This window comes from Capsicum annuum, chromosome 2, assembly GCF_002878395.1.
Source record: "Capsicum annuum cultivar UCD-10X-F1 chromosome 2, UCD10Xv1.1, whole genome shotgun sequence".
Lineage (NCBI taxonomy): Eukaryota > Viridiplantae > Streptophyta > Magnoliopsida > Solanales > Solanaceae > Capsicum > Capsicum annuum.
Genome location: NC_061112.1, coordinates 78,074,781 through 78,087,476, shown reverse-complemented (window position 1 = coordinate 78,087,476; position 12,696 = coordinate 78,074,781). Strand labels below are relative to the sequence as shown.

The 12,696-nt window shown below is 32.6% G+C and overlaps 1 protein-coding gene across 1 annotated transcript in view; it reads left to right on the top strand.

The window, feature by feature from the left end:
* The window catches only part of LOC107858603 (ubiquitin receptor RAD23d), a 9,862-nt gene extending 8,590 nt beyond the window's left edge, over positions 1-1,272 (top strand). The window contains exon 12 of the mRNA XM_016703333.2: positions 951-1,272. Within this exon, the coding sequence (XP_016558819.2) occupies positions 951-1,067 (117 nt within the window). The 3' untranslated portion in view covers positions 1,068-1,272. The remainder of the gene's footprint in view (positions 1-950) is intronic.
* Positions 1,273-12,696: the final 11,424 nt, after the last annotated feature.

Genomic DNA, 12,696 nt, shown 5'->3' with positions numbered 1-12,696 from the left:
TAATATGTAAGATTCCTATCTTTCCATATTCTCCGCCAAATGTAAGAATGTATAGTTTGCCATATTATTCTTTTCTCGCTTTTTATCACCAGTAACTGCCTTGAATCTGACTTCTCCAAAGAATCACGGCTCTCTTATATGCTTCCGAACTCCATGGACATGTGAATGAGTTACTAAGTGGGTACACCATTCAATTGTTGTACCTTACTTCTTTTGAATTACCTTTAGCAGTCTCTTCTTCCTCATATGGTAAATCTGAGGAAAACATTAGGTGACAATTGCCAGCATTTGTTTTTTAAATTTTCTGGTGGTCGGGCCAGATGGTGTGCACCTCAATTATTCGATCTGCACCTATGCTACCTCCTACCCCCACAGCTATTGGGTTATTCTGCCCATCATGGCTTAGCGAATGTGAAGAAATCATTTTTTCTGCGAGGATTTGAAACCCTCGTCTTCCATGATTTTCATCCCACATTACAGAACACTAGGCCTCACCTTTGGGCGCCTAAAACCATTTAACACAATCCTGCACCCCCGCCTGACTCCTGAGGGAATGTTGCTGCTTTATCGTTATCACGTTTCCATGAAAGATTCTTGCTCGTGTGGCCTTCATACAATAGTTCATAAAAAATTGATCTTACCTAGTTACTCTCAAGCTAATCCCCTCAAACCTGTAAAGCAAGAATGGCTTCTGTACCTTGACAGTCCATGCTGAATTGCATTTGATTTTCTGGAAAGACTATTGGGTCTCGATAATATCATTTGTTTTCACCAAATTCAGCACTTTATCTAGAAAGCTGAAAAAGAAGCAAGCTATGATGGAGATGTTACTCGGTCTTCCAAATTTTAAGTTTTCAGTTGTGATATTTCACTGAGTTTTAGCAGACATGAGAGATTATTCTGACATGATAGTGCTGTCCGTTTCTGCTTTGTTGGTGTGGTCTTAACAGCTTGAAGCTATGGGTTTCGATCGAGCTTTGGTATTGCAAGTATTTTTTGCATGCAACAAAAATGAGGAGCTGGCTGCAAACTATCTGTTGGATCACATGCATGAGTTTGATGAATGACATGGATGAAACAGGAGTGCACTTTGACCTCTTACAATTTTCGTATACTTTGTGTTTGTTTTTCATCTTCTAAATCCGTGTGACATACTTCCTATCTTGCCATGTGTAGTAATTCAATGCCCTCATTCACTGTGAATGGATAGTCTTGGATCTCAAACTATTTCTATAATGGATATGTTATATAAGTAGGACCAGCAAGTTGCCATCTTGATGTTTTAAGTGCCTTTAAGTTGCTACCTATTCGGGGGCTTTGGCAAGAATGACGTGGTTTTTCCTGCGAAGCCTGTTATGTGCGCCAATTTTAATATGTTTGCTGTTCTTATTGTTGTGTTTTTTTGTCCAATCTACAGGTGATACTTTTTAATTGTTTTTTTTTGTGTGAACTTAAAGATGCCTGACAGCAACTGCTGATGGCATCAATTTGGCTTGTTAGTTTTTCGTTCAGTTTGTTGTTTTGGGTTCTAAGCTAGAGGTAAGGTCTGTACCTCCTAGACCTCGGTTTGTGGGACTGTTGTTTTTGAGTGTTTGAATTTATTTGTTTGATTTGTTCTAATAGAGTTGACCCAGTGGTTTGAGTCAAAGGTTTCAAAGGAATACTCCCCATCCCCGGCAGGGATTGGGACTTATCTTTTTCTCCAGTTGTCTTTTGTGCATCAATGGCTTTAGAAGCTTATTGGACTTCTTCCTCCAGGGTATCTTATGCTTCCTTTGTTTGACATTTCAAAAATCATTGTACCAAATAGCATAAATGCCCAACTTACTAGGTTTTCACCAATGAAGTTGAAGACATACCAGACCCGAGGCATTCAACTAATTCTGTATAAAAGTAGTGATCGGCACAGAAGCTTTTATTAGTTCTCCATTTAAAGAATGATCTACTTTTCTTTTTAGTTCGTTTAAAAAAGAAAGACCTCTTTTCTTTTTTGGTAATACTTTAATTTTAACTTTCTACGTGGCATGTTTAGGACCACAAGATTAAAGAACATTTTAGTATGTGTGACAATTTTAATTTAAGGCCACAAGATTTAAAAATCTTCTTTATTTTCTTAAACTTTGAGTCAAGTTAAAGTAGGTTATTCCTTTTTAAACGGAGGGAGTATTAAATTCTATATTCATAATTTTAGAAATCCACTGGATTTAACGCAGAATATTGTCACAAAAAACATAAAACATGAATCCAGCGAACTTTGGATCTGAGCTTCGACGATACATTTTGATCAGTCCCCAATCTTTCTCAACTGGTGCTTGATATTGGCATCGGCTTGGCATTGCAGCTTGCGATGGTTTGGTATGAAACAGCTGCTATTGCAAGGTCCACGCTTAGGACATCAACCTTAATAGTGCATATTATGATGGATGTCTAGTTTTTAGCTTCTTTTTTTTTTTCACCTAAAATAAAGTGTTATAAAACTTTAGTATTTTTCTTAAACGCCGCAAAAAGTTAGTTAATTTTTTTTTATTAAAAGTGAAAAGCACTTAAAATAAGTTAATTCAAACACTTATTTATTACAACAAAGAGCTAAATATCTGGGTAGTTCCAACAAGAAGAGTCCCATAAGTTCTTTTTATAGATTTCAAATTTTAGGATAATGATGCCAGTTATTAGGAATTCCGTTTTAAATTTAATTTTTATACATAGTGAATTTCTTAATAAAAAATAGGACTTGAACTATTACAGAACTCAAACTCATAAATTGGCTTCTAGCACCACCCTGTTGGCCGACATTGTCGGAATATGAACAACAAAAACAAACAAGTTCATTTTTCACTATCATGGAAATGGAATTCACTATGATTGACTTGTTTCCTGCATCATGGCAGAGAAAATATGTATTAAGTAAACTCAGATACGATTCAACCTGCCATTTCTCAAATAACGTCTTCTTTTGTCAACGCCGGCGGCGGATTTAGGTAGATGGAAAGGATTAACCGGACCCTCTTAGTTGAAAAATAGGGTTAATATATATATATATAAACGAGAATCCTATAAATTTGTCATCCTCACAGGGATAGTATGATTTTTTTTTTTTTTTTTTGATGTTGTTAATCTCACATGCCGCAGTTATCTTAAATGTTGAATCTCTTTTGATACAATCTAAAACCTCAACTCAACAGTAAAAGGTGTTCAAATTCTCTTTGAGAACACGACTTCAATTCCTGATAACAATTTATAATCGTTTTACGTTATAGGCATTGTTATTGTCTAACTAGTCTTCACAAGCTTCTAACTAAAATTGAAGAGCCATTGGGACAGACCACAGCTGATGCGAAACTGAAAGCATAACCATTGAAATAATAGTACTAAACATTTGGAACCAACATAAGTCTGACCCTTGAACTATGAGGAATCACCAACTGGCTGGATGTAGGAAATGGTGATCGTGGCTAGTAGTGTTGCTGCGGACGAACACCAGAACCTACATTATAAAACAATGTTGCCACATAGACATATGTGATCGGTACTTCTAAAATGTACTAAGTATGTGGGGATGAATGTAATAAGTAAAACTTACGATTTTCTTTATTTGTTTTAATTTATAGTCCGTTTAAAAAAGTATTTATTTCTTTTTTGGCAACTCTTTAGTTTCAACTTTCTATGAGACATGTTAAAATCATTAAATTAAATGACATTTTATTATATTCCACATATCTTTAATTTATGAGCACAATATTTAGAAATTTTTTTTGCTTTGTTAAACTTCATGTCAAGTTAATCAGACAAACTATTTGAAACAGATAGAGTAATAGAAATAGAATTATCGATCCAAATTCAATATCTTGATATTGTAATTTTTGTATTTCATAATTGACAAATTTGACACAGTATTCAATATAAACTTTTAAAAATATTAGTATTCGATAATATACTATTTAAAAATATCGACGCCATATCAAAATATTGTTACATAAAATATAATATATTGTATTATTATATAGACTACAACAATATATGAGTAGTAATTTAATCAATCGAAATATAAAAGTGTAAATAACATAAATCCCATCATTTTCAAACATAATTATCTTTTCTTCCTTTTTTTCAATTGAAATTTCTCTCTTCGTATTCTTATACATAAGTTGTCGTTCATATACATTACAATTTATATATTTGAACTAACTAATTTAACTATAATTAAGGAAATGAAATATCTGCATTAAATATCTAATGCAATTAACTCTATATTTATGAAATTGTGATTAATGAATGCTTTAAATTCAGTAACAACTTTTCAATTTTAAAATTTTGAAATACCAAATCAATTTCAACGATCAGAATTAAAGATTGAGAAATCTCGGATTGATTTCGGCAATTGCATCTAAATTGCATCCCCTGTAGGCACTCTTTGAGGAACACTAAGAGTAAGAATAGGGTATATGAGATATGTATATAGGTTATAGAGAGAGGAATTATAAAAATAAAATATTTGTAATTAATTTTAGGATTTGGGATATTGTGTAATAATAAAAAGTAAAGTTATGAATTTTTAAGTAATTTATCCAATATAAAATGCATGCTAATATCCAAATTAGTGATTTGATAAAACTAGTCATTTAAATTTAAATTTTAATAAGTTGTTTTAAGTTATATAATAAGATTTCTATATGTTAACATTGATATTGGGCTTGTTGACAAAGGCCTAATCGGAGCAACACCTGATTAGTTGTAGTTCATTTTATTATATGTAAATGTCCATTATATTTGAAAAAGTTGTATAAATAATTAGTTGATGTAAGCTTCTAGAATGATGGAAAATAAAATATCCATTTTCCGCTTTCTCTCGCTTTTCTCTCTTCTTTAGCTATGGATTTTTCATAGCAAATTCATGGCGATTCACTCGATTTTGTCATCTAACATGATATCAGAGCTTGTAGTAGTATTCACTCTCTGCTATCGATCGATCCTACCCTCGAAGATTTTCTCGACAAGTTCAGCAATGTTTAATTATTCAGGTGAGATTCAGAGTTTTTCGATGAGAAATTTCTACATTTGTTGAACAAGACTTTTACTTCTTCAAGTATTCGGACGTATGGTAATTTTCTCTATATTTCTACATATTGAGGTCACCTATGTGGGATATTGTTTGAGATAGTTTTGATTCATCTGCTTTCGCCAGAATTGAAGATTTTTTTATCGATCAATCTCATTCATTTTATATTCTCCCGTTTAATAATCCTAATACTCTTTTAGTTTCACCACCTTTTGATGGAAATGATTTTATTGCTTGGAAGAGGAACATGGTTGTTGCTCTCTCTGCCAAAAATAAATTGGGTGTTATTACTGTGCGTAACCCACAACCATTAGAGGATTTTTCTTACTATCTTGATTGGGAACTTTGTAATGATATGTTAGTCACTTGGATGACTAATTCTATGTTTAGAAATATTTCTCCACTGCGAAAGAGATCTAAAAAGACCTAAATGGGAGATTTGAGTAATCTAATAGGTCAAATATATCCAGATTCAATGTGAAATTAGTGCTACTAGCCGGGGGGGTCCTTTGATATAGCCACTTATTTTACTAGAATAAGGAGTTTATGAAATGAACTGCACACAACCTATGTAGGACTTAATTGCACATGTGGTTCATTGCTCAAATTGCTTAAGAAAAATTAATTATTTCAATTTCTGAGTGGACTCAATGAGTCTTACTCTTCATTAAAAACAAACATCTTAATGATGTCTCCTTCTCCCTGTATCGGTAGGGCTTATTTTATGTTACATCATATAACATCAAAAAGAGAATTACCCTTACACCCCAATTTTTGGTCAATAATTTTATCACTTTTTAGCATCTTTCGATTCAAATTCTTACCACAGGAGAGGTTATTCCCCTAATTACAATCAGAGAATCCAGTTTGATTCCAAAAAAAAGAACAATGCCTACAATTCAAATACTTATCCTTCAAATGCCTACAATTTCATTGTGTTTTGTAAATATTGTAAGAAATCTGAGCATGTTGTTGAAGATTGTCATAGACTACATGGATTTCCTCCAGAAAAAAAAATTCTAATTGTTGCTTCCTATGTACAGAGTGCAAAATTTGTAATTGATCCTAATGCTTCTTCATCCATTCCTTTTACCAAGGACCAATATCAGAACTACCAGTACCTCTTGAATTTACAATAAACTATCCCTTCTCCCAAGGAAAACTTTGGTGATTAGGCTGATTTTAGTGCTTTTACAGGTATGTACAGTAGCTCAGTTGTCAATAATATTGATTCTTATATCTGTGACAACTAGGACATAGTAATTTTTGGATTCTAAACTCAAGGGCTACTAACCACATGACTCCACATAAATATTTTCTCCATAATATACCATCTTTATCCAAATCATTTCTAGTTACTTAACCAAATGAATACAAAGTAAAAGTTATATCTATTGGATTTTTTCAATTCAGACAATATATAACTTTACACAATATACTTTTTGTTCCTTCTTTTCATTTTAACTTGATGTTCTCTTTATTCACAAGTTAATTGTCCAATTTCAATGCTATGTTAATCTTACCATTTCTGCTTGCTTCTTACATGACTCTTCTCTAAAAAAACCACTGGAGATTGGTAAAGCTGCAAATGGTTTGCACTTCTTACATCAAGACTCTACTACTGCTTCAGATACTGCTGCGTCATTCACTTCTATCTTTCCTGGTTTCAGTTTTTCCTGTAGTTCTTTATTTTTATCACTCCATTTTTTTCTTATGATTCTCATTATGGAGCACATACTGATTTAAGCAAACCTTGCATTTTTCATGATGCTTCATCTATACATACTCTTGTTGGTAATAAAATGGATATTTCTAGCATTAAAGGTTGGACCACTTATCTTTTCATAGAATACAATCTACTTATAATTTGCATGATAATTTATCCTCGAAACACCACTTCATGTGTTTCATTTGCTCTATGTCAAGGAAACAGAGTACTTTTTTTTTCCTCTTAACACTATAAAATCAATTATTCCTTTCCAATTAGTCCATGTTGATATATAGGGGCCATACAACACCAAAACTTACAATAATTTTAGATATTTCATCATCCTAGTTGATGGTTTTATCAGAGTTATTTGGACACACTTATTTCATGCAAAAGTAATGCGTTGATTGTTTTAAAGGTTTTTGTGTCTATGGTTAAAACTCATCTTAAACGTACTGTCCAATCTTTCAGCTTAGATAATTTCCTAAACTTGGGTGGTAGTCATTCTTGTCAACAGTTTTTCAATGAACATGAAATCCTCCACCAAACCAGTATACCCCACACCTCTCAACAAAATGGGGTGATTGAAAGAAAATATAAACATCTCCTGAAGTGTTCAAATCCCTCCTATTCCAGTCCAATCTTCCTAAAAAATATTAGGGTGAATGTGTCTTATCTCTTACCTATCTTATTAACAAACTACATTCCACTGTTTTACATAATATTTCTCCTCTTGATAAGTTATATGATCATCCTCCCTCATATAACCACCTCAAATTCTTTAGCTGTCTTTGTTTTGCTACTTTTTCCAAATCTGGGAAAGATATATTTCAACCCAGGTTTATTCCAGTTGTTTTTCTAGGCTATTCTTGTGGTAAAAAGGCTTATAAACTTTTAGCTCAATCTTATTTCATTTTTTACGCTAGAGGTGTCATTTTTTATTAACATGTCCTCCCTTACCATTCTTCTATTTCTACTTCATTGTCCAGTTCACTAGCTCCTTTTGTTGATATCCTCCCACCCCTTTATCTGTCCTTCCTCCTCCACCACCAATCGCTCTATCTAATCCTTCACCCACTCTTGACCCTCCTACTCCATCCATTCCTGATTCTGTCCTACCACCCGACCTTGCTCCTATTTCTATTTCTACTGTTCAGCTTTCTACCAGGACATCTTTTAGAATTACTCATAAACCTTAACATCTCCTTGATTATGTTTGCATTCTGTTCTTCCAGATCCTATTTTTCTTACCTCCACTACTCCACCTAGTGTGTTGCATATACCTGAGCCTCAATATTATCATCAGGCTACTTCACACCCTTCTTGGCAGAAAGCCATGTTGAAAAAATTTCAGGCTCTTAAGGCCAATCAGACTGGGGACATTGTCCCTCTCCCCCTTTATAACAAGGTTATTCCTTGTAAGTGGGTATATAAGATCAAATAAAAGTTTAGTGTTTCTATAGAGATTTATAAAGCTAGACTTATCATTAGGGGAGATACTCAAAAGGAATGCATTAACTATAATGAAACATTTTTCTCTATTATCAAACCCACTACTATTAAATGCCTTCTCACTTTGGTTGATAAAAAGTGTTGAACTATTTTTCAGTTTGATTTAATAATCCATTCCTTCATGGTAATCTTCATGAAGAGGTTTATATGAAAATTCTTCTTGGTCTTCAAGTAGCTGCCCTTTCTTCATCATCTCCTCTAGTTTGCAGAATGAGCTTAAAAAAGTTTCTCGACAATGATTTTCTAGGCTATCTGAGGCCTTTTCATCTCAAGGCTTTTCCTCTTACAAAAATGACTATTATTTATTTACTAAGGATAATTCTGGTTCTCTAACTGTCATTGTTGTATATGTGGTTGATATTCTAGGGATAACATCACTAAATTGACCATTTTAAAATTTACCTGGATGATTAATTCAAAATAAAAATTTAGGCAGTGTCCATTATTTTTTGGGCCTGTAAGTTGTTTGAAACTCTGATGGTTATGTCCTCAGTCAGTGCAAGTACACATTAGACCTCTTACTTGAATGTCATTTGATAATTAATCTTCAGTATCTACTCCACTTAACTATTCTGTGAAGTTGTTGGTTGACATGGGTGCACTTCTCACTAATTCTTGTCCATATAGACATTTAGTTAGCAAGTTAAACTATTTACAACACACTCGGTCGGATATCTCATTTTCAGTTCAACATTTAATCCAATATGGTGGTTGCGATATATGTTCTTTAATATGATCTCCAAAATTTCTCAAAGCTCCAAAATTTCCTCATATGGTGGTTGCGATATATGTGCTTTAATATGATTTCAATACCCTTGATCGTGGCATTCTACTTTCTAATTATGTTGATTTTGTCATTGGTTCATATTTTGATTCAAATTGGGCAAGTTGTGTCAATTATAATTGATCAGTTATTGAATTTTATGTCACGCTTGGTGGCAATCCCATTTCTTGAAAAAGCAAAAAATTGCCTATTATATCTTTATCTTTGGTTAAGGCTGACTATCGGGCCTAACACAAAGTTGTGGTGAGCTATCTTAGCTCAAACGGCTTTTTGGTGATCTTGGGCTTCATATTCACTCCTATGTCTTTGTGATAGTCAAGCTATGATTTACATTGCCAAGAATCTCATTTTTCGCAAATGCACTAATCATATTGATGTGGATAGTCATTTTGTTAGAGATTGTTTGACTAATGATTTAATTTATCTGAATTTTCTTCGTTCTACAGATCAGTTGACAGATCTTATTACTAAGTAAGTCTCTTATAGGGGTTTTTCATCATCATCATCTACTTTTCAAGTTGCATATGTATCCCTCTTCAGCTTTAGGGGGGTGTTAACATGGATACTGGGCCTACTGAAAAAGGCTCAATTGGAGCAACACCTGATTACTTGTAGTTCATTTCATTATATGTACATGTCCATTATTAGAAAATTATCTACTTTTCTATTTCTCTCTCTTTTCTCTCTTCTTTAGTTGAGGGTTTCTCATTGCTAATCTATGGCGATTCTCTCTATTCTGTCATATACTAGTATATGTTTTTCTTGATATTGTTTGTAATAGTAATGTTCGAGCATTGTTGCACGGATATCTTGTCTTTAAAAGAACTTATATACTGTTTTAGAAAATATACAAGGTTAATATAATATTTTTCAAATTCTCATCACCTAATAGTTTGCCACTAAACAGCACGTCAAAAAATAATTTCACTTGAATATTAAATAAATAGCTTCATATATGTGTTTTAAATTCTCATCATACAACTTTTCATTCTTAAGTAGAACATCAATAATTTCAAATATATAAATAATTAAATATATTTAAATATCCATTTGACATTCAATCTTATAATTTGTTTGGCCAAACTTCTAAAATCAGTTTTATTTTAAAAGTTCATGAGTCGGGGGTCTATCAAAAATAGCCCCCCTACTTCATCTGAGGTAATGGTATGGACTACGTACATTTTATCCTCCACAGATTTTCCTTAGTAGGAATACACTGGGTTTGTTGTTGTTGTTGTTGTTTCAAAAGTGATTCAAAAAAACACTTTTGATTAGAAGCAGTTGTGTTTGCCAACATATTTAAAAGAGCACTTTTGATTGTTTTTGGGGAGAAATTATTTTTTTAGCTTATGAAAAATTACTTTTGTAACTCCATAGAAGCACTTATTTTCTCCCAAAAGCTTGATCAAATACCTGAAATTTTTAAAATAAGTATTTTTTGAAAAAAATAAATAATAAGCACTTTTAGAGATAAATAAGCTTGGTCACACAGGCTATTACGCTAAGGGGTCGTTTGGTAGAATGTATAAAAATAATGCAAAATATGATGTATTAGTAATGCTTGTGTTAGTTATGCTTGCATTAGTTATGCTTGTATTTTTCTTATGCAGTGTTTGGTTCGATGTATTAAAAAAAATATGAATTACATAATTTTTTTAAATTTTTTTTCTTTTTACATAATACCCTCAATATATATGTTGGAAAGGATGCAAAAATTTTTTTGAGGGGTAATAGGGTCTTTAAGCATGTTAATGCGCGCATTAGATCCATTGCATTACTAATGCCATAGATTTTGAGGTATTAGTAATACAGACCTCAATACACAATAGAGTGTATAACTAATGCTTGGATTAGTTATACATAGGGTAAAAAGATATACCAAACAAGGTACTACTAATACACATTAAACTAATGCATGCATTAATTTTCTAATACACTCTACCAAACGACTCCTAAGACCGATTACTTCAATGATTCTACAAAATCTCCGATGCTTCGCCAGCTATTAAGTTTAAACTCAAACCTCTTATTCGTGGCCTGTTATTCATGAATAGTGGTTGAAGAGTTTGTTCTGAACGTTAATTATTGTGCAATTTTCTTACCATTAAAAATGGTAAATGAAACTTGTTACCTTAGATTTTTTTTTGAATGAACACAACCACATCCGTTGTAAATTTGGTAGTTCACGATGTAAGGTCTGACAATAACGTGTCTGATGTTTTCAAATGAAGAATTTGTCTTGTTTTTTTATGAAATATCATTTCAATTTGTGCTCATTTGATTGGTCAAATTTTGACTCCAAAAATCAATTTCATGAATCACAAAATCCAAATTTTAATTGTCTATTTTAGATTCTGGTTGATCGAATAGAACTTTAAAAAGTAATACTAAAGTTAGCTAGTCGTACAAACTAAAATTGAAAAATAGAAAACCAAAACATATTGATTTTTATTTCAATATGATATTGGTAATTAGAAAAATGAAAAACCAAAATATCGAAGCAACAACTTTCAGAACAATACCAAACTAACCGATGAACATCCTACATTCCTCACCTTTATGTTTTCTTCAATCTTCTCTCTGATAATTCCAAAACGATTGCAAGATGAAATTACAGGAAAATCTGTGGCGTATTTTCAGACAGAAAATGCTAATTTGGTTTCCTCATGTTTCATCCATGTAACACCTAGTATTTTTGAGTTAGTTTATGAACCGTCGTTCCTATGTGTAAACGCTATAATCCAAATGATTCTCTTGTAAATATAAGTTTCATAATCTTTATCCTCGTGTTTGATGTGTTTTCGAGGTGAAAAATGTTCATAAGAATCACTTAGAACAAAGTTGAGCTTAGAACCTTTGATTCGTCCAAATTTTGGTATTCAACTCTACAAGGGTCTACTTTAAATATGTATAACTTTTAATATACGTGGAATTTTGCAGCTCAAGACCCACCAAATTGCAGATAATTAAATTAGCTTTCCAACAATACCAATTTCGCCTTAATCTGATACCCAAGCAAAAAGTTATGGCATGTTTTGTGAGAGACAGTAAGTCGATGCGATTGGGACACGACGCGATGGCAACCGTGTTACGAAACTGTTTCACATGCTATTTTAGTTCCTAAAGGGTCTAGGGGCACTGTGGTCACTTCCCCTCACCCAAATCCGCCTATAACACTTAATTTCAGCCCCCAAAAGCATTAGATACATGATTTCTCATCTTTTTCTCTCCAAGAAAATCCTAGCCCCATCAAGAACACCAATAACTTCATCAAATTTTCTTCAATACAATCAAGAAATTAAGGTTCCTAATTCAAGAAGTTCAAGAAAAAGCTTTCAATAACATTCCCAAGGCTTTCAAGTAAAGCTTTCAATTTCAAATCATCTATTAAGGCACCTATGGAGCCCAAAAGTTCATTTTCAAGTTCAAAATTATGATCTTTACATGTTAACATGAATTATATCCATGAAATTTCATGAATTTTGATTATGTATCATGTTTACAAATAGTTTTCGTTGAAATTTCCTTGATATGTTCAAATGATGATTTTCACATGCTAAAGCTTTAACCCATGTTTCTAATATTGAAAGTTATGTGATTTTCATGGTTTAACTACTCCCATGTTTAACTCATGAT